The following is a 24561-nucleotide window of genomic DNA, read 5'->3' on the forward strand; positions in this document are numbered from 1 at the left end:
AATCTAAGGCTGTTTTGTTTCAGGAGTCTTTAGCGTAAAACGATTTTTCAAAAAAATTCAGTTACTTTCCATAACAAGGGTGTTAAAACTGGGGCCGAATACGTGTGGTCACGTTCTCGTCACGTGACTTGGAATGTTTCTTTTATACAAAAAAAATGGAGTCATGTCACATTACTCGGAGCGTTCACATGGAAAATTAAAAATGCCGACGTAAAATTCTTTTTTTCTGAAACGAAATATAACAAGGAGAAAAGATTTCGTCTCAGTAAAGATTTAGACCTGAAAAGTAACTTGTTTTATCAAAAAGAGTATGTGTTTGTATGGTGAAAATATCTTAACAAGTCATATCTTCATTAATTGATTCGGCAGTTACTTTGAGATAAATTTCATCCATTTTCAATTTAAGTCAATGCCACTATTATGAAAAAGTGGTATTTAAGTAAAACTTGAATAAAAAACGCATAATCTTCACTGAAAAACGAAAAATTAAATATTTGATGATTTTAAATGTCTCAAAATATGTAACCGTATTGAAAACATAACAGACACGTGAAATAATTGCTATTTACAACATTGAACTCTACGATTTTCTAGTACAATAAGTAAAATAATATAAGTGATACGTAGTATATTCTGTGCACTTAAAGAAATTACCTGTGCATGTCGTTAAAGAAATAAGAAAAATATGGATGGTTTCAGAATAAAATCATTAAAATATTGTCCATTTACGGCGGAAGTCTGTGAAAATTGCAACCGATACCATGAATGGGAGAGAGATGCATGTATGTGGGCGGAGCTTATTGGAAGGGGTTGGAAGCATTTTCTTTCTTGAGCAATCAAGACAAGAACAGCAAATTTTGTAGTTATTCGTAAAAATGTTTTATCGTAATTTTTAAACGAATAAATCAATTATAAATAAATAGTTATAAAAACACTTCTTCTATACGCAACTGATATCTCAGATATTCAAAGATATTTTCTAAAGTAGCCCTTAAAGTTATGTCTTGAAATTCAAAGAGTAAAGTTTTGAGGATGCTTTTCATCAAAGGGATGTTTTTATTGAAGATAATATTATAAATGTCGTCGGTGGCGGATTGATCTTTTTACATCCGGTGAATATTACCAGCTTACTGTCTGGAACCTTGACGGATATCTAAAGAATCACAAACGACGCTTCAGCAGTTAGTATTTCCGCACTCTCTGAAGGGGAAGGTCGCGTGTTGAAATGTCTGAAAAACAATCCGTGCGAGCTTTTTTAACAAAGTTTGAAAACTTTTTCGCCATCGAGTACATTAAGAAATTTGCTCGTTAAGATGTTCACAAACAACACGCTGGGAATTATGAGTAAGAATCATTTGTAGTAAAAATCGAATTGCAATTTTTTATTTAACTCTTACAATCAAAAGTTAATGTATGTATTTTTTAAATATTTTTAATACAAACAATTATTTCTTAAAGTAGTTTTATCATGGTATGAAAGACAAAAAGAAGATTTAAGAAACATTTTTTTTTAAATAAATATATTAAAAATTGTACTTACCAAAGAGCACAGAATACTTTTTTACACAATTACGCAATGCGGGTGCATCAATGCTTATAAATTATTTAAAAATATGAATTATTCATATTAAATAAAAGTACCATTACATATAATAAATAAAAATAGAGCAAAGTTTTTTTTTTGAGTAACAATCGTTTCTACTTTTCCCCACAATACAATTTAAATGTCTAACAACTACTTTTTTACCAAAGGCTCTTGTTTTCAACCAGCTTTTTGATAATATCACTAACCATATTGTTAACCTTTGCATACTACGTTGTATAAAAATAGTTTTTCATTTATTGTTTCGGCATTAACTTTGTGGTAAGACATGTTGCAATGATTTAAAGAAAACACTGAATGATGGAAGTTTAACTTCCGAAACTAGTAGTCTTTAGTAAAACTCAAGTGGTAAAAAACAAGTGTTTTCTTTAATCATTGTAAAAAAGTTTTTATCATTTTTCAATTAAGTATAGTTCTGAAGTAAAATTAAAAAAAAGTACACGTCTTTTTACAACACTTACCATAATGTGCTCGTAAAAAGAGGTTCACTTTTTTTGTAAAATAAACTTACTAATTACCCATCAAGCTGCTTCTTTCAAGGAATAGGTAGAGAGAATAGAATGCCTCACTACTCCGTCTTTGCAAACATTCCTCGCCTCTTGCACATAAATGCATGCTATTATAAAATATATACCCAGGGATTTATCAGACTCCTGACCTGGTTATTTTAAGTATTTGAAATACTTAACGGTGCCAACAAAATAAAACGTGTTTTTGTACTTTTATTTGTACTTGATGATATATTTTTTTAACCCTTTTTGATCACTTATTTGTTCCGCGTGTACAAGCCATCTCAACACACTTTTTTTTTTAATTTTATCGAAATGCTGTTTCAGTATTACGTTCCTTCTTAATGTCACCATTTGAACATTTATCAAACATAGATTTGCAACACGTTGAGTGAAATTAGTAAACTTATATTATTATTTTGACAACTCCATACTTATACCTCCATACCATAAGGTTGGTACAAAGACTTTATGGTGCACTTCTATTTTAACACAAATTTAATAAAAAAACTCAAATAAACTCCTGAAATATGTCATAATACATTCACAAAAAACATTGTTTCACTCAGACGTTTGAGACATTTTTTTTTGGTCCATTATTTAATTTCCATTCGACTCGTAAAACAATAAAGCGATTATGAAATACGCTTTAATTAACATCAGTATTCAACCAGATTAACTCAATGAATAAGATGTCTCAATTATCAAAGTTGGAATACGAATTCTGAAACTTGATTATCTCAGTATCAATACAATAGTAACTGAATTATAATAACTTTGCTATTAGGGAGTTTCAATACTACGAGATAAGGGACCATCGTCGTTAGACATTCATCTCATTGTCACACCAATTTATACAAGACGCCATTAGTCAGTTGGGTACAGGGTGCCAGAGGGCTCGAAGCTACTGCGAATCTCAAACAAATCAAGAGGCTAACGCATTTCAGCTCTGTCAACAGGATCAAATGTTAAACCTTTATTATTTAACCATTGCACAACCATCAAATTATTGTTCCATTTATTTGTGTACATATATTTATATATATATATATATATATATATATATATATATATATATATATATATATATATATATATATATATATATATATATATATATATATATATATATATATATATATATATATATATATATATATATATATATATATATATATATATATATATATATATATATATATATATATATATATATATATATATATATATATATATATATATATATATATATATATATATATATATATATATATATATATATATATATATATATATATATATATATATATATATATATATATATATATGTATACATACATATGGCACATTTAGCATAACCCCATTGAAATGAAAAGAAAAGGAAAGGTTTCTTCTTTTGATCTTTTGAGTTTTATTAATTTATCAGTTTTCTATTGCGCAGACTTTTACTGTAATTTTATTTACTTTTAATGTATCGGAGGGCATGTATGACTAGATACATCTAGCTCACTCCTTGCACTCCTTGCCTCCTTCACATCATCCATACAGGATGATGTGAAGGAGGCAAGGAGTGTATGTCAAGACAGAAGAGTGTGGCGTTCCATCTTTTCTGCCTCCCTATGCAGGGAAACGGTTTGATGGTAGTAGTAGTAGTAGTAGTAGTTTTCTATTTTTTCTTTTTTTTAATTACCATAATCTTTAAGTGAAAACATAATAAGTTGAGAATTTTAATTGAATTGGTATCAACTTGTATTTTTTTACGATTTACGGTTAAGTCATACAAAGTACATTTTTCCTCGATTCGCTAATAATAAAGATGGCACTGAAATACCAGCACCGCTGTCGTCAATCAAATAATTACAAAGATATATTATAAAACAAATTAAAGCATTTCAAATCATGTGATTGGACGTTCAGAACAAAAGAAAAGGTTTCCTCAGTTATATTTATTTATGTATGTGCGATTTTTCTAATATTTTCTTGGAAATTGTGAAGCATCCCTCATGTTATGAAAATATAAAAAAAATCCAATTAAAAATCAGGTCTACAATATCTTTTCAACATTTGTAGCACTCAATAATAGGTCAGTTTGTCCTATTTTTTTTTACCAATCAATGTTTACGGCTTATTTAAATTAAATTAATTTAAAAATCGATCAATGGCTTATTTCATCGATCAAGTAAAAACATTGTTATTTTTTTCATTCATTTATAAAATTATTTGTACTACGAGTAAGTAAAGTCGGATTAGATTAGGACCTAACCTAACGTTCAGGTGATACCAAATGTTACATTCTTCTTCGGCGTTGTTAACAACCACATTGTTGATTATCCTCTCTTCTTGTCCTCAAAACATTATGTTTAGCAGCCCTCCACCCAACATACCAGAACCCGTCTTGCTCCGACCACTGTTGAACTTTTGGCAGCCTTTATTAGGTCATTCCGTCTAGTGGAGATATTTTTTTCTTCTAATCACTATGAATCCTTCTATAACTATTATCTCTTCAATTAAGTAGTTTTTTTTTCTTTCAATGTTTATGAAAAAAAATAGAATTCGTCTCAAACGGACGGAAGATAATTTAAAAAAGTGTTCCTGTATGAAACATTGATAATCTAGGCTGCATTACTATTTTCGGGAATTTATTAAGTATTATTATTTTTCTACTTTATTCACTGTTATCTTGGTGGTTAATTAGATGAATGTAATCGGCTGTCCAAACTCAAAACACAGTATGGGACATTTTTTATAGTAGGTTTTTTTTTGCATTTTTGGACTAAGTAGATTCTACTTAGTCCAAAAATGCAAAAAAAAACATACTACAAAAAATGTCCTTTACTGTTTTTTAAGTTTGGACAGCTGTAATGTGATCGATCCTTTTGTTTGAGTACTTTCCTGCCAAGTCAATATTTTAAAAAAATTACAGTTACAATCACTTATTAATTTTGAACTTCCTGATAATCGAACCCGGGACCTCCAAATGTGTAACCACTATAATTTTAAAAAAAAACATCGACATTGCTTATGATTATTATTCTTTTAATTCAACACTTGAATATACCACTTTAACGAGTTTTATTTATATGTACGACTAGTTTCGAAAATTTACAGATGTTTTTATCTTCTGATACAAATTAAAAACTAACGAACAAAAAATATATTTAGGGGTATATATAGGTTAATAAATATAGGGAAAGAAGGGGTGGATTAAAATCCGATAAAACGTTAACTAATAATAAACTGTTTCAAAATACGTCACCATTTTTATCAATGTTTCCTTTTACAAAAAATATTGTTCCTTCCCTATATTTATTAACCTATATATACCCCTAAATATATTTTTTGTTCGTTAGTTTTAACTTGCACCGAAAGATGAAAACATCTGTTTTCAAAACTTGTCTATATAAATAAAACTCATTAAAGTGGTATATTCAAGTATTTAATTTTAAAAAAATAATCATCATGTCATTCCACAAAGTAAATGCCGAATCAATAAATAATAATAATGCTAAAGTTAACTTTTTAAAATTTTATTGGTACTTTTTTGGTTGTTTGACCAATAATACTGGGATCTTCTACACTCCATATATACTCGTACACTGTCTAAAATAAATAAAATATTAAAATGTATACGATCATGTTAGCGTCATCCTTAATTACAATTAGTATGACATCTCAATACACAAACACATTTCAAAGAGGCTTTTTGATTGTCACAAATAAATAATAAATTCCAATTTAAAAAGGTTTACTCTTTGTCGTTTGTATAACGATTGACCTGTATAATGTACTAACCGACCCCTATTAAATTACTCTGGGAGGACAATGTTTGACTAATGCAAGATTTCTCAGCTTCAAAGAGATCCAACATTAAGGTCCAGGTTATACAACCTTTTTCAATTATGCCCTGGATTTAATTGCATGTTAATTAAGCAAGCTTTTGATAATGAGAAGAGAGAATGAAAATACTTCGGGGATGTTTAATAATTGAGCGGTGTAAATTTGCCTTGGGAAATCCGTCAATCAAGTATTTTTCCAACCTTCCTTGAAGTAGAAAAGTGTAATTAATCTTGTAAGCTGAGTACTTAAAATTCGTTTCTTTTTTTAAATCTCATTATGCTGAAATCGAAGTGTTGTTATGTTTTGTGTTTGTTGATTTTTTAAAAATATTTTAACACAGATGTTTTAGAAACACTTTTTTGAATATTAATACTATGTCAAGTATTTTTTTACTTGGTCGAGTAGTAAAATAATTATCTTTATTGAATGTTATGTTCAAATGTGCTAGCCTAATAAGGTACAGTTTATAAAATTTAATGAAAAATTAAAATAAACATATGATAGTTCCCCAACAAACGTATTTAATTAATTTCTGATCCTGATACTAACCTTAGACTTATACCAAATAGAACACATACCAAACGAATTTATCCCATCTGAAAAATGAAATCTCGAAAAATGTACCGTCTGACTAACGTGAGTCGTATTCTAAACAAAAGCCTTAGCTTGCCAGCATACTGCCTTTTTCCATCTTTGATTTTCATTTTCGGAATCCCAAATGCGTGAAATCCATTTGAAAACTATCAATCACGTTTACGATGATTTTTTTTCCAACACAACATATATATTTGGAAGTTTTGTATTAGCTTTAAAGATTTAAAATTCTAAAATCTGAAAACAAAAACAAAATACACGCGGACGTCGCACAGTGTGAGAATCAGCTAATCTAGCTGTACTAAATTAATAACTCCCTAACCTTAGTTATGTATACTATGTGTGATACGTCATTTTAAAGGTAATGAAACCAGGAATAGAGATTAGAAATAGTTTTATTAGAATGTGTAAGTACACGGTAAAAGTATGTCATTCAAAGGTCGAGATATTATTCGATGAACCTTCCATTGTACATAATCGTTTTAAAAATAAATTATGGTTTCACTTAATAAAATAATACATTAAATATCTCACGTTTTTAATATTGGTAATAGAAAACAGAAATACAATAAAAGCTCTAACAAAAAAAAAGCCAAAAAATTTGAACTCAAATAGGATATATTTAAAAAAATGTTTATAAATCACTGTGATTCAGTCACTTTTGCTATTTTCACTATCAGATGAACCCGAATATGGTACTTCGGGAGTTTTTAATTAACGTAGAAAATCAGAAGATAATTTACAGCTTTTTTGTGAAAGATTCCTCAAACTTGTTACGAAAGGGTCAGAAGATATAAAAAGGATGTGCAGCAAATCTCTTTTTGTATCAATTCTTGATATTTTACTCGTATTGTCCCTTCTAAATCTTTTAATATCTTTATGTCTAGCTTCTTGTGCTTCTTCCGAAAGTTTACCGATAGGTAGAATACAAGAGTCTATAATTTCTTTACCGTGTACTAAAATTTTATGGACACTTGCAGGCATGTAAAACCAAGAATAATGTTTTTAAAAAATTAGTCTTGTCTCTCACGCAAACTTATCAAAAGCATTAATATTTATGTCATATCCACAAGATAAAACCTCTAAAACAGTTTTAAATCATTGGATCAATTCTTCATTTAACCCTGTAATAGCTGCTGTTTTTGAGGAATTTTTAGAAATTTACTTGCAGTATTGCCGTCATTTGTATTGCCAGTACCATGTTTAGGTATGTCCACTAAAACACCCATTTCTTCCCTGAATTTTTCTTGTAAAACCATTTTTCTTAATTGAAGGTTTTCTTCATCACTCTTATCTCTAATTTGCCATTTTTAAATATTCAAACGATATGCAATATGCAGGAGACATGCGAAAAATCGAATCCACGCATGGAGGAGAGATATTCCAAATGAATACATATTTTGATCTGGAATTTTGGTGATAAAATTGTCATTGTTCATCTCTCGAGGAGTTGCACCACAAATATAGCATTTGTTTGAAGATTTTTATGATGAAAGAGTGCTACAAATTGGTCCATCTACCATCGTAAATAACATTTTGTGATTTTCATTCACCTTAATTTCAGTTGAATTTTTTTACCCTCTCACATGTTTCTTCGAAATTTTTCAGTGGCCGTCCAATCCTAGTGCGAGTGTTATGATACGGTTGACAAACAGACGGCATAGTACTAAGAATATGCTTTGGCAAAGTAACTGATACATTGAGCCGTTTAGAATTGTATTTCAAGAATGTACTCATATTTCTCTTACTTTTTTGCCAACGAACATAAAATTTGCAACATAAAGCACTCACAAAATTATTTAAATATATTTAGGTAGTTTTATTGCACAAAGAAAAACCAAAGAAGTTCATTATGTAAGTGGAAATATTTTCTTTTCGCGATGCTACATCGATATCACGCCAAAGCTTAAACAATTCACTCCGAATAAAAGTTCGCCCGCTCACTGAAAAAAGGGAAAAAAATTAAGGTTTGCACCTTTTGGCAGAAAAAATCTACGGGCCTAAATAGATAAAGAATGAAAATATAATATAGTGGTACTTTTAGAGTGGTGTTCGAAGAAGTTTTTTTCTAAAGTCTATTCAATTTGACAAAAGTTTCTAAAAAAAAAATTGATTTTGTAATTTTGTTATAATTTTATTTAAAATGGATCGATTATATATTTGACATTTTGTAATAAAAATAATAATAAGTATACCTTGTTTTGTAGACTCCATGACAGTTTTCGTAAAAATAATCACCACAGCGCATAAAACAATCATCCGAACGCACTAATAAAATTTGACTGATAACTGAAAACTCACAGTACTTCCGCCATAACATAGTTTACGACGCTGCCAAACTAACACAGAGATTTTTACAAATCAAAATTTTTAAGTTTTATATAGATCAACCTTTCAAAATCATATTAGACATACAATTAATACTAAATGAAGATATTCATTTTAGGACTTTAGTACAGCTAGATTGGCTGATTCTCACACTGTGCGTCGACTGCCTCATACCAAACAAAATTACTATCAGCCAAACAGGAGAAGTAATAATTTAATCCGGAGCAAACTTTTACCAAGCTAGATTTGTATTCATTTTATTGAAAAAAAAAAACAATACTTAACAAATAACGGATTAGTATAATATTTTCAACAATAACCTTTTGACGAGTAAATTTATTTTAAACTTACTCAGCAAAACGATTAATGAAACTTGGTATTTTGAATTTTGTAACATTAATTAATTATTATTTTGGGTCAGTAAATAATGTTTAACATTCAAAACCAAACTCATGTATCATTTCGGTTTTACCTAAGAATTAAAACATTTTGTATATAAAATTATCTTCCTCACGACAAGTTAATTAACCTTTATATCGACAAGATATTTTACCTAAAATACATTTCTTACTAATAGGCTAACATAATCAAACACACACACACACACACACACGTTCACACAGCACTGAAATAAACCCCTACAACTATCACAGAAACTTTGACAGAAAGTATAATACACGGATTTATCCTAAAAACATGTATTGAAGACATTATTTCATGTGATTTATACTTTTATTTTTTCTCTAGATTTTCGAACGAATCGATGTCGAGGATGAAATATTTTGCTGTCTCTCTCTTAACATGAGACAGATGCATGGTGCAAGAATATTAGCCCTCTGGCTCATCAGCCTTTTATCAAAAAGTAAGTAATCACATTTTGATAAAATAAAATAAAAATATCTCTTTACTTTTATTTTCTTATTACAACATTATTTTTAAGCATTAATGATTATCGATTATCATATCTTATTATCACCGTATTTTTAAACTTTTGGTTTATTCATCAAAAAAACGTGCCATTTAAGTAAAAATGTGTTTTTTATAATAATAAAAAAAAAAAATTATTATTGTATATTATAATGTATTTATAAGTCCTAACCATTACGTATTTTTACTACCATTTTATTAATTTTTTTATTTTTATACGTTTATTTATCACTTTTTACCTGTAAATGCTCTATGGAAGTACATATGATAGCTAATGAATCAAAATAAATTAAAAAATTAAAATGTAATATTTTACTAAGCATCTGTTTTTAATAGTTGAAGCTTTTACACCGGACTTTGGGGAACCAATAGTGAACCTAACTATAGCACGGGGTAGAGATGCAACCTTCAAATGCATTGTCAACCATTTGGGTGGATACAGGGTAAGAAACATTCAATTTATAACACAAAAACAAGTATAACTTTGTTATCACTTTTTTTTATATACTTTGAATATATATTTTGTAATATACTTAAGCATATTTAGAATATTTAAGCAAATACTAAAATACTGACTTATACAGCATGAAAATAAATACACATTTGATATAACAATTACACTCTTGCATTTTTTTTACAGTTAAGATGATTTGCATTAAAATTATTATATTCTCTTCCTTTCAAAAAGATTACTGAAAATAAGGGTTTTTAACTGATGATTTTTATAATGGTAATAGTGTAATGATAAAGGTTTTTGATTAGCGTGCTGAATATTAACAGCAATAGTTTTTTTGGATATCACCCGCTACCTGAATTGCATGACTGATCACCTTGATATCAATGATCGGGTTTATTTAATGCCCTACGCATTTAGGTTTGGTCAAAAGAAGAAAAATAGGTTTTAATTGTACAATATATATAAAATAGTATGCCATCGTACAACTGATCATAAAAGGGAAGGTTGAGGATCGCAGAGGGGTTAGAAGAAGGCAGCTTTCATGGTTTCGGATCATTCGAGGGTGGACCGGGATGAGAGATGTGGAGGAGCTGTTTCATGCTGCCCAGGACAAACTAGGTTTCTTCTAAGTGATCGTCAATGTCCAAGGGACCCGGACAAAAAAATAAACATAACAATTAGATATACATTTTTTTAAAGGAATAATTATTAAAATTAAAATAATGAAATTCTTACTAGGTGGGGTGGGTAAAAGCCGATACAAAGGCCATTCAGGCCATTCATGATCACGTGATCACACACAATCCACGTGTATCCGTGTCCCACAGCGATCACACCACGTGGAACCTTCACATCAAGGCCGTCACTGAGGAGGACCAGGGACAGTACATGTGCCAGATAAATACGGATCCAATGAAAAGCCAGGTGAGTATTTTTTTTAAATATATTTATATTTATTTAACAACAAAAGATGTTCTGACCATAGCTTTTTACTGATAAAATATGTTCAAATGGTAAGTATGGAAGGAAAAGTGATAAAAGATAAGGCTACATTTAAACACTTTTTTGAAAATTTATACAGGTATGCGATAAAATACAATAAATTTTATTAACATGACGTAATTTTTAACTTCAATTTATTTCTGCTTAATAATATATATGAGTTATATTTTTTTATGATATTGTATTTCATGTAACTCTGATCGTAATAATATATATAAATTATTATGATACGTACACAAAATCATAAGTAACTTGAAAAATAATTCCTCCTATTCATTAAACTGCACATCAGTGATGGGTTGACGATTCAAATATTAAGGCTGTAATTTCCTTACAATTTTGATACTGAAATAGTCCTGTAATCTTCCTTTCCAGGTTTAATTATGTTGAACACAACAACCTTTCTACAAACGGTATTCGTTTGCGCAAGGGTTGTTATTAGCTACAGTTACCCTAAAATCTAGAAAAGTACATCATTATTTGCAGCTCTTTTTCTCTTTAATACATTTTTGTTGTGTCTCCTTTCTCTAGTCTGCTATCACAAATTTTACGGTGTAAATTGTAAGTGTACAAAATGCCGATCATTCATTTTAGTGAAATGCTTTTCTTGTTCGAGTGAGGGAAGATCCGAGTTTGTAAATAAAATTTAAACCAAATAATTTTATTTGCAATCCGGATAGGGTGGGTTTTGGTACATACCATATAATTAATTTTCCACATTTTTTTACGTCAAATTAAAAATTACTCCATATACATAGTTGATGATGTTATTTTAAAAAGGGATTTTTATAGGTATTCTATGTAAACATAAGCATAGGTTTTTCTTTATAAATTCACAGTTAACGCAAAATGATGAAAAAAAAATCACCAAAAACTAAGCATAAAAAAGATTATCTTTGTTTCGTACAAAAAATATCTTGAACAAACTGATATTTACTTTGAAACACAATATACGTTAAACATTTTAACCACTTTATAAAACAAAATAAGAAAATTAAAGATTTATTTTTCTCTCTGCATGACTATAGAAATTTTTACTTAAATATGTTTTGAATAGCTAAATAAGAAAATGCACAATTCAACACATTCATAAATAACCATTACAACCCTTCAATACATATTTCATAAAACATTTACCCTTTGCTCAGAAACGGAAATTTACTAAAAGCAACGGTTAAAAATAGAAATTCTGGTATCATTTTCCATCTAGGAGAAAATAAATTCATTACGCCCATCAGCGACGAGTATCTTCTCTAATTAATAAGAAATTCGATTACTTACAGGATACATTAAAATCAACCAATAATGTGAAAATATGAACTGGCATTTTTATTTACTTTTATTTAAGTTACAAAAAAAATATTATTCGATGGCGAATCGTTCAAATAATGACTTACATTATTTTGTCTGGAGGAAATGTCGTTAGACATGTACAGCTTTCGAAAATATTAAAGCAATGTATAGAAGTGGTATAGGAGTATCATACTCAGAAAATGTCAATGGTCTTGAAAATGTACGGAAATTATTTTATTTAATAACTAGAATTATAAAAACATTAATCAAAGAATATTTTTTGTTTATTTTTCAATCACAGATGAAAAATACTCATCATATATTATCTAAGTAATGAAAAATATATGTAGTAAAACATTGAAGTTTCACAATTGACCATATTTGATTGCGACGCTATCAGACGGTACAGTCTGTTCACAGTTATTTTACCGCTAGATTTTTACTATTTTTTTTTAATTATTTATACTGCCTCCGTAGTGTAATGGTCAGCACGCTCGGCTACCATTCTGGAGGTCCCGGGTTCGATTCCCAGGGGGGTTAAAATAAATATTTGTGATTTTTTCACTGTAATATTTATTCAATATTACCCTGGACTGGTTCCTGAAGCGGAGGGCTGATCACCTTTCCTTCATCTGTAAACGATCAAGATAACACTGCGTTATATGACGCAGTGCCCTATGCACCATCGGGGTGCGGATAAGGGTTTTATTATTATTATTATTATTTATACTGCCAAATAAATTATTTAAAAAAGGTTCAAAGTTATTTTACTTCTAGTTTTTTTTATTATTTGAACCGCCAAATAAATAATTTTAAAAAAGGGAAAATAACTATGAACAGACATGTACACAAAAATTACATAAAAATTAACTTACTTACTAAAACTAAAAAAGTTTACAACAAATATAAGTATTTAATTATAAAAATTAAATAAAACTAACAAACGTTACGTAACAAACACTTTGCAAACAATCTTTCCTCTTCCACATTAATGCATCTCTGCATACATACCCGTCGATAATTCCGACTACTTACATGACTCTTTCAAGCCTTGAAATACTCGATCATGCAAAGTTTTCCTCGGCCTTTCTATTAAAAATATACTACTTTGGAAAATATAAAATAGAAAATGTCTACCGATTTCAAAACTAACCGCTTCTTTATTTTTATTAATCAGTCATGTAAAATAGGCGGCTACCTTCGAAACCGGTAGACGTTATAATTAAGTTACGATAAAATATTTATAGTATTTTAAAACAAAGCTATATTTTAATTATAAAATGGAAAATCACGAAGTTATTAATAATAATAATAGAAAAAACCCTTATCCGCACCCCAATGGTGCATAGGGCACTGCGTCATATAAACGCAGTGTTATCTTGATCGTTTACGCATGAAGGAAAGGTGATCAGCCCTCCGCTTCAGGTACCAGTCTAGGGTAATATTGAATAAATATAACAGTGGAAAAATCACTTATGTTTAAGTAGTAAATTATTACTTCAAATATAAATTATATTTATTAAATTGTTTAGCTGGGCGCTCTAGAAGTGGTCGTGCCCCCAGACATCATAGAACAAGAGACGTCCGGCGATATCATGGTACCGGAAGGGGGCTCCGCCCGAGCGTCGTGTCGGGTGCGGGGCTCCCCGACCCCCCACGTGGTCTGGAGAAGGGAAGATGGAAAGGACATAATACTGCGAGACCAATTAGGCACAAAATCGAAAGGTTAAACAAAACTTGTATTTAAAGCTTTTGACTTTAAAAATTATAACTGAAACATTCAATTACTCATCATAAAATGTGATTTACATTCATACGATTTTCTTTTCGGCGCACAAATCATCAAAAAATTACTTCAAACTCATTTTAAAGTCAAAGACTTTATAAACACACATATTTTAGTAAAATTTTAAAGTTTATTCTAAATTATATTTGTATTTATATTTAAAATAATATGACTATAACTTATCGTCTATACACCTACTGAAAAAATCGGAAATGACTTTTTCCGACCCTTGTCTGCACCCAGTGGTACAAAAGAAACTGCATTCAATCTTTGCAATATTGAGTTGATCGTTTATTATGTAATAAACAATCAAGGCTCAACTAATCAATGCTTCACTTAGGGTACCAGTCCAAGGTAATATAAGATAAATATTAATTTTGACTCTACTGAAAATCTAACTAAGGTTCTTCAATGTTACCAAAAGCACTACACTTTATAGATGGACAACACGACAGTTGTTTGTATATTTTATTTCGCTATTTGACAAAAATATTAATATCTACGATATTTCAACCATTTCTCTTAATTAATTTTCTTTTAATGCACATAAATACATCTAAAGATAACACATTATACGAGTACGTCGTCCACTAAACATGTCAAAATTTCTAATGTGTGATTTTTTCCAGCACCTAGATATCAAGGGGAAGTTTTGTTATTATCAAAAATAACGAGATCAGAAATGGGAGCGTACTTATGTATAGCAAGTAATGGAGTTCCTCCTTCCGTTAGTAAAAGGATTATGGTTAACGTACATTGTGAGTACCAAAACTCTCATCTTATCTCAACTCAATAAATGTTTACCATGATTTGAAGTTGCTTTAATGGTGATGTTTTAAATCGCGCTTTTGGTTTTAAATTATTATTTTCTTCTATCGATATGTTGTAAAAATTGTTTTATAAACTTTTGAAACTAAAAAAGACAAATATCACAGTTTGAAATATGTCTACTAACTGATCTAAACATCAGTTCAGTACAATTCGTATGCAATTTGTATTCGCTGTTTTATAAAATTATTTTAAAGTCGATTTTTAAAATGATAGGAGGCCAAATTAAAACTGTAACCCTCTTACCAATTTTTTACTTTACCTTGTAAAAAACCAGTATAATAATGAAATATTTTTTTAACAAATGGGATTTAAAAAATTAAAAGTAATTTTTTTAATACTTTTAACCCCTAGATTAAACAATCAAGTTACAGACACGGGACCTATTCAGATCATATCCGTTAATAATAATGCTCAATTTGCTTCCGTTGGTATAACCTCTTATTGACTTAGTTATTTCATTAATTCTTAAGAAATGTAGATTTTATTTAAAAATAACACTTCCAGTGAAATATTTATCAATATATTTCAATAGTGTTAAAGACATGGCTAAGATAAAAATTTGGAATTTTGAACATTTAAGAGTCAAATTTCTCATTGACTGGTTTTATTTAAGTGATCATGTTTTTAAACGAAAATCTTGATGAACATCGCTTGTAAGGATATCAAAGATTTAAAATTATTCAAAATATTTTAAATTATGTTGCCTGATGGGAATCACGTATTAAATTACAAACTATATTCTAGTTCACCCAGTTATACAAGTTCCAAACCAACTTGTTGGAGCGCCTCTTGGGACTGACGTCACTCTGGAGTGCTTTGTGGAAGCGTCACCAAAGAGTATCAACTACTGGTTAAGAGATAACAGTAAGTATATGATTTTTTTTAAATTAAAACGTTTTTCAATATTTAAAATAAAAAAAAATCTTAGTATTGAGCTTCACCTGTGGTTAAAAGGGAAAGGTAGATGAATTTGTTCATTATTTATGGGTTTAATTTAATAAAGTAGTATGCAATATACCGATGGCTGTTACGGAACTAAAAGGTTCATTTTACCAACAGATTTCCGATTAATTTATTTCGAAGCATTGTCGTTCCGATGAGAAAAAAATTTAAATACGGGAGTTATAAGGGAAGTGTGTAAGAGTGAAAATAGAATTTTTATTTGTAGTAAATAATTCTTTGCTATATATATATATATATATATATATATATATATATATATATATATATATATATATATATATATATATATATATATATATATATATATATATATATATATATATATATATATATATATATATATATATATATATATATATATATATATATATATATATATATATATATATATATATATATATATATATATATATATATATATATATATATATATATATATATATATATATATATATATATATATATATATATATATATATATATATATATATATATATATATATATATATATATATATATATATATATATATATATATATATATATATATATATATGTATATATATATATATATTTATATATATATATATATATATATATATATATATATATATATATATATATATATATATATATATATATATATGTATTGTATTTTTCATAAAATAAAGTATTTTGAAACCATGTTGAGTATTTAAATAAAGATATTAAAAAGCTACTGAAAATCATTTGCGTTATCCGAACTTGTCCATTTACCGTCAAATTATTTCAAAGGCAAAAAAACGAAATGGGCTTCTCCAAAGATCTGTCCAGAATAAATGTATTTATAATATTTAACCGTTTGAATGCGCAATTTCCCTCTCAGAGGCCAATCAATTACCATTTCGCTTTTACCTGAAGTGGTAATTATTAAGTGGGAAGGTAGGAGTGACGCTATGTTAGAAGTTTACCTATTTAAATATTTATCGAGAGGGCACATCTGGCGCAGAGCTTTCTAACACGGCTTTTGGCGGCTACAGAGATTTTCGCGAGAGTTCTGCCTCTGAATAGAGCCTTACGCCAGGTTGTATGAATCAGACAAGCCTACTAACAAATTCCTATTGTCACCCAAATTTCTAAGTTTGAAACGTTAGCATTCCTCTATTGCGTCATGCGGTGGAGGAATCGATATGCAAACATATTGCTCGCAAAACTTTACTTGTTCTTGCTAAGTGTGACATAACGCTTGTTGTTCCGAATCCGTTGATCTTTTAAAAGCTTTCGGAATAAATTACATACAGAACTGTAAACAACATTATAAGTTAAATATATCAGTAACTTGATGCCTTTATTGCGGGAGGATGATTTGAATAAAAGACAAGGTTGAATTACAGACTTCAACACGAACGAGGAGATTTTTTTTGAGAAATATGTATGTAGTATGAACAATTAGAAGGCAAACAATCTCCCATTAGATGCTTTAAATTATAACTTTACCGAAGGGTGTTTATATTTTTAAATAGGTACACATATTTAATTTTTGTTTTTCAATATGTATAACTGATTTAAACAGAATTAAACAGAATTAAAAAGATATAAGAAAGGAATGTAAGGCTGAACGAGGAATAATTGAAAAGATTAGAAAGAGCTCTTTGCGGTGGTATGGACATGTGGAGCGAATGGATAGCGAGAGAATGACTAAGAAAATATATGTGGCGAATGTGAGAGGGAAAACAGAACGTGGACGACCGAAAAAGACTTGGCACGATCAGATCAATCAGAACCTAAAATCTGGCGGTGTCAAAAGTCTGCGTAATCGGAGGGCATGTATGACTAGATGTATGGATGTGAAGGAGGCGAGGAGTGTATGTCAGGACAGAAGAGTGTGGCGTTCCATCCTCTCTGCCTACCCCTGCGGGGAAACGGCATGTATATATATATACTTTATATAATTATTATATGATTATTTTATGTCAACATTGGATATTAAAAAAATATAACACTTTAAAGACATAACTTAAAATAATAAGATATTAATGAATTATTTTGGTATAATATCCAACGTGTGCAATATAACTACGTTTATATACAGAGGTATACCATATTTGTCAATTTCCATCACAATCTTCGCCTCGCATCGAAAGAAGTCTGGCATCGGAGGGTTTTAGTTGTCCCTATCTACAAAAAGACCCCGGATAATTTTACAAAAAAGTAATGGAGCAAGCTCGTAAATGTTAAATGGAAGAAAATGAGAAAATAAATAGGGCCATTGATCATAGAGTTCAGTTTATAAAGCAAATAGCTGCCACGGTACCGCTGCAAATAGACGTGTCACTTAAGTGTGTTTCCCAGCCGCGGAGCGGGCCGTGTGCGGAGCGCGGGAAAATGTGAAAATGTTTTTTCCTTATTCTTTTTATCACCCGTTTAATTTCTCAATAACGTAGAAAAAGACAGTACATTCTCATGTTAATGTTATCCTGGTAACATTATGTTTGAAACACGTTTAGCATTTTAATGATTAATTTTCGTTGTTTACAAATTTACATTTTATAGAACCGGAGTTTAATAAAGACGCTGGAAAATAAAATACGCGAATGCGAATATTAAATACATTTTCAATTTAATTTGCGTAATATTTTACGTTATTCGCATTTTGATGTTTCTATATTACAAATATTTACTCTTTCCCCAAAACGTACAATTTTATGTGTTAATATTTTAAATACTTATTTAATTTCATTTTATTATTTTTCCATTAACACGAATTGACTACGTAAAAATTAGAGAACATCATTACCATGCGTTATCTCTGTACCACTCTTACCATATTACTAGTCTTGAATGGACATATTCAGAATAAGTGTATTATTTACAATACACCCTCAAGTTCAGAGTATATAACATATTCAACTTTGGAGGCGCCAACGCATTCGTAATTGCTTTTATATAATTATTTTTTCACTACTTTGTTAAAAAAAAATATGTTAATAAATAACCACGCACCGAGGTTTTTGTCTACCGGTTTTGAGATGTCACCATCTTTTATACTATACGCCACTACCACAGCAGTATTCACAACTTACAACTTCACAAAATGTTAATCACATGTGATTTTGGTCGACCTGAGAACCAACATGCACTAAGAGTTGGAGATCAACATGCACTAAAAAGCCGAAGTCTGACATGAGCCAAAGATGTTAGTCAAAATATGTCAGGTTTATTTACCAAAATTTGAAAGGAGTAGGTGGGGTTCAAATTAGGTGCTGACAAATCTTGGGTTATCAATGTTGAATCAAATATAGGACTATGAAGATAAATTTAGTACTTTGAAGTAAATGATTCTTATATTAATAATCTTTTTACTTTATTTACTAAATGATTACTAAAACATAAAACTATAAGTCTTTGACCCTCGTTTTATTGGTGACAAATGGTATTTTCTGTCAGAACAGTCTTAACTGCTTAAGTTTTATAATGCAACGTCTTGTTTGAAGTTTGACCAAATCAGCTGAACTTCATGCCAAAATTTAAAATAAATCTTCCACCTCCTAAATAATGCAATCGCAAGTGCGGCGGAGTAACAAATTGTATCGATTCATTTGAAAATATGCCATGAAAGCTATTAATGGCGTCTAGCTCTTACACCATATTTCCTTACAAATACAAGATCGCGCCAGATGGAAAATAAAAACGTCCGACGTTATTACGTGGAGTAAATGCAAAACCGGGTATGTGCCCTACAGGGTTGGATGTGCGCTACGGACGCCGACGGGAAGGCGGGACTCACTATGTACATTATAAATCACCAAGACGTCAAAGGAAATATTCTTAATAAAATACAACACATAATGTATCATGCATTATATTGTACAGATTGCCATTCTGTACTTGACTAAAATAGATGAGGGCATATGATGCCGGAAAATATTCACATTCTTAAAAAAAAAACACCCTATTTATTATTATTCAGCCATTGACCCTTGTTCGCATGCAATAGTGCATAAGATAAAAGATATTTTATTTTTAATTTATATTTTATTTGGTAAATACCACTATCTCTTAAAATCTACTGTAACACGTGTTTCGATGCATTCCGCATCATTTTCAAACACCGTATGATGCGGAATGCATCGAAACACGTGTCACAGTAGATTTTACCACAAAGTGCCGAATCAGTTAAATATATTTTATTTATTGTTTCGGTTTTCACATTGTGGTAAGATATGATTAAATTGAATAAGAAAAATACTTGTTTTTTATCACTTAAACTTTATTCTATTCTATCAAAACGACTAGTTTCGATTATATTTAGGCCTAGATATGGAAACATAGCTTCCGAAACTAGTCGTTATAAAAAATACATATAACTCTAGCGGTAAAAAACAAGTGTTTTTTTATATTATTTTTTGACATCTCATCAAAGATGAAGAAGAATATGGAAGTCTGGGCATTTACGGGGCTTACGACCGTCATAGGCTGGTTTGAGTGATCACTTTACACACGTGTAACATTCACCAATTCTACCCATTATTGACAACCACACTACTCAAATTCTTGGAAGTTCTATATATATGAACCAATTTAGAAACCTTGTTCATGAATCACTAGGACTTCACTAGAGACATCTATTGGTGAGATGTAAAGAAGCTTTTAATTAAGCAGAAACTCTTATATTAGTATGTGAGATCCGAATCCTGGATTATAATCACACACATGAGAAACGCCAGAAAATACCATTTTCATTTTTATTATTAAGCTTATAATTTGACCAGATAATTTATTTACAACATTTTGAGTGTGTCCAAATACTTGTTCACAAAATCTGGATTATCTCCAATTACAGGAGTTATTTTCATATTATTTTTTGACATCTCATCAAAGATGAAGAAGAATATGGAAGTCTGGGCATTTACGGGGCTTACGACCGTCATAGGCTGGTTTGAGTGATCACTTTACACACGTGTAACATTCACCAATTCTACCCATTATTGACAACCACACTACTCAAATTCTTGGAAGTTCTATATATATGAACCAATTTAGAAACCTTGTTCATGAATCACTAGGACTTCACTAGAGACATCTATTGGTGAGATGTAAAGAAGCTTTTAATTAAGCAGAAACTCTTATATTAGTATGTGAGATCCGAATCCTGGATTATAATCACACACATGAGAAACGCCAGAAAATACCATTTTCATTTTTATTATTAAGCTTATAATTTGTAATTGGAGATAATCCAGATTTTGTGAACAAGTATTTGGACACACTCAAAATGTTGTAAATAAATTATCTGGTCAAATTATAAGCTTAATAATAAAAATGAAAATGGTATTTTCTGGCGTTTCTCATGTGTGTGATTATAATCCAGGATTCGGATCTCACATACTAATATAAGAGTTTCTGCTTAATTAAAAGCTTCTTTACATCTCACCAATAGATGTCTCTAGTGAAGTCCTAGTGATTCATGAACAAGGTTTCTAAATTGGTTCATATATATAGAACTTCCAAGAATTTGAGTAGTGTGGTTGTCAATAATGGGTAGAATTGGTGAATGTTACACGTGTGTAAAGTGATCACTCAAACCAGCCTATGACGGTCGTAAGCCCCGTAAATGCCCAGACTTCCATATTCTTCTTCATCTTTGATGAGATGTCAAAAAATAATATGAAAATAACTCCTGTAATTGGAGATAATCCAGATTTTGTGAACAAGTATTTGGACACACTCAAAATGTTGTAAGTGTTTTTTTTTTACAATTTTAAGATAACAGACATGAATTTGCGTTTTAACGACGAGAAGGCAAGATGATCAGAATAGCCTTTTAGGTATAGATCCAGGATAGAACTGGCCATCACGATGTTTCTCGGCAGGGGTAGGCAGACAGAATAAAATGCCTTACCACTCTTAAAATGTCTTATAATATATTCCTCTCCTCTTAAAAATATGTATCTCCTAATACAAACTCGCCAATTATTATATGTTCAAATGCCATAAAAACCTACGAAGCTTATACTCTTAACTTCGAGGTTTAGATAAAGAATATACAAAGAATTAATGAAAGCGATTTAGTTTTAATTATTTAGTTCTGCCAAGTCTATTTTTAAGGACTATTGTAATTATATTTAGACAGACGTTGTGACGTAATTGGATAGACGCTTAACTGCAAAACTAGCGTCGCGGGTACTATTTCAGCCAATTGCGAAATAAATTCAAGAAGAATTTCTTATCAATTGCTTTGGGTATTTTAAAATATATTTTTTATGTATGTAGACAAGTCTCTAAAAGTAAAGGCTTTTCAATTTATTCATTTGAAAGATATATTTATTTAAGAATAATTGTATTTTTTTAATAGGTGAAATGGTGATATCATCGAATAAGTATGTAGTTCACAGTTCAGCCAAGTCAATATTTGAATCTAAAATGACGCTTACAATACGCAAACTGCAAGTATCTGATGTCGGTGGATATCGATGTATCGCCAAGAACTCTCTTGGAGAAGTTGAAAGTAATATTCGCTTATATGGTGAGTTTATAAAACCTTATTATACAATAATAACTTTCTATGATGAACAGGTCTTCTGTCTAAGTCTGGATTTACAGACTAATTCTTTTCTTCATTTTTGGTATCTTAGCTTTTTTCTCTACTCCTTATGTTACACCCATCTTAAAATCGTATCAAGAATTTCATTAATAATTAAAGAAAACACTTTGTTTTTTACCACTTGAGTTTTTATTAAAGACTACATGTTTCAGAAGTTAAACTTCCATCATTCAGGTCTGTATAGTAAGAATTTCATTGATTGTAAATGTATCGTGTATTACATTGTTTGCTACGATCACATATATTTAAAAAAAAAATATATGATGTTTTAATTTTTTCCCGCAATTTTTTTTTGTATTTCCACTCGAGGCTACTCATATTTTTTATCAATTTTAAGACATCATTTATTTATATTATATCGCCTCTCTTTGTATTTTTTATCGAATCTTCAATACAATACACATCAAAGATTATATTGATCGTTCAAAGAGATTTTTTTTAAATGTTTATCAATAAATTTAGTATAAAATTTTTGCATTTAAAATTTCAAGCTGTAAAATTTTGTCTTGTTTTTGTTTTTATCAATTATGAGTTTCACAACGTTTTGAGTGCGCCCAAAAACTTTTTAAAAAATCTATGTTTCTCGACTTATTAGTAACATGAGTTATTTTACAATTTTGATAAGTTGACAAGTCTGGAATTCCAATTTTTTATTCATTTTGAAATGTCAAATATGTAAAAAAAAAATAGTAGACCGACTCATTGGCATTCACTTCTCATCATTACTTATATTTTTGTCTATTTATATTCTTGTTAATTCTTAAATATGTTTTTTCATTGTTAGAAAAAAACGCTTGTTTTTCACTTGAGTTTAATTAATTAAAACGACTAGTTTTGGAACCCATGCTTCCATCTTCAGGTCTAAATAAAAACATTAATTTTTTTTAAATAGAAATACCTGGTCCGACTCGTAAATCCTTACCATTCGAAGACAACGAAGAAATCGACTATTCTGAAAATGAAGCCGGATTAGAAAACCAATTCGGCTCTGCTGAAGTGGGTGACGATGACGATGGGGGCGGGGATGACGCCGACGGTGAGGCCAGTGACGTCACTATCGTCAGCAAGGTGAGGAACGCTCCTCCCCCTCACCCTGCCCAAGGAAAACAACCTCCGACAAACCAGAGGAGCAAAGGAGGGTCGAAAAGCAATTTCGACAACAATATAGAAAATAACAAAAGTGGAAAAAATACACCAAATAATGTGACGCTTTCATTTATAGCGCTGTTAGGAGTATGGACAAGATTTTTTTACGAAACTTATTAAATACCAGTGCCATTTTATTATATTCATTTATGAAGGCATTTTATCGTAACAATATACTTATACATATTTTATTATTATGAAAAGAACATAAAATATCGAAATGTGTAAAATTATGTAAACCATGCTAGAAAATCTCCTTATGTATTCACCCTTGAAATCATTCCGGTATACTGACATACAAGTACAATACTGCTGATAATGTATCGATAAGTACAATTTTGTTCCAGCGCGTAAATTATGTTTCGCGCATATCAAATTCCCATTATCCGAGGTATTCCTGTATAGTAAGTATATATGTGTGTCGTACAAGTATGTATATGCAACACACATACACATATACATATATAAAAAAATATGTTTATACATATATATATTTATATATATACCAATTCTTCCCATGTTAATAGTGCTTTCACTTGTTTTAATTTTTAAACGTATTATTTTGTAAATATTTGTACGAGAAGCTGCGAGTGCTAATTATAAAGTTGTACGCTTGTTTATACACTTTTTATATAATAATATTATTAAAAATATAAATTATGCCTTTACCTTTGGATAGGCATAAACTAATACCTTTGTTTAT

At 29.8% G+C, this 24561-nt stretch overlaps 1 protein-coding gene across 1 annotated transcript; it reads left to right on the plus strand.

Annotated features, from left to right (window-relative positions):
- Positions 1-1178: 1178 nt before the first annotated feature.
- Positions 1179-24112, plus strand: LOC148301088 (lachesin-like). Its single transcript, XM_088273837.1, has 9 exons — positions 1179-1344; positions 9619-9733; positions 10135-10241; positions 10994-11179; positions 14083-14275; positions 14966-15094; positions 15912-16031; positions 22464-22634; positions 23605-24112. The coding sequence occupies exons 2-9, from the start codon at positions 9673-9675 to the stop codon at positions 23976-23978; spliced, it is 1341 nt and encodes a 446-aa protein (XP_088129963.1). The 5' UTR covers positions 1179-1344; positions 9619-9672; the 3' UTR covers positions 23979-24112.
- The last annotated feature ends 449 nt before the right edge of the window (positions 24113-24561 follow it).

This window comes from Brachycentrus maculatus, unplaced genomic scaffold (genome assembly GCF_059751285.1).
Source record: "Brachycentrus maculatus isolate JH-2025_06_01 unplaced genomic scaffold, ASM5975128v1 h1tg000613l, whole genome shotgun sequence".
NCBI classification, from domain to species: Eukaryota; Metazoa; Arthropoda; class Insecta; order Trichoptera; family Brachycentridae; genus Brachycentrus; species Brachycentrus maculatus.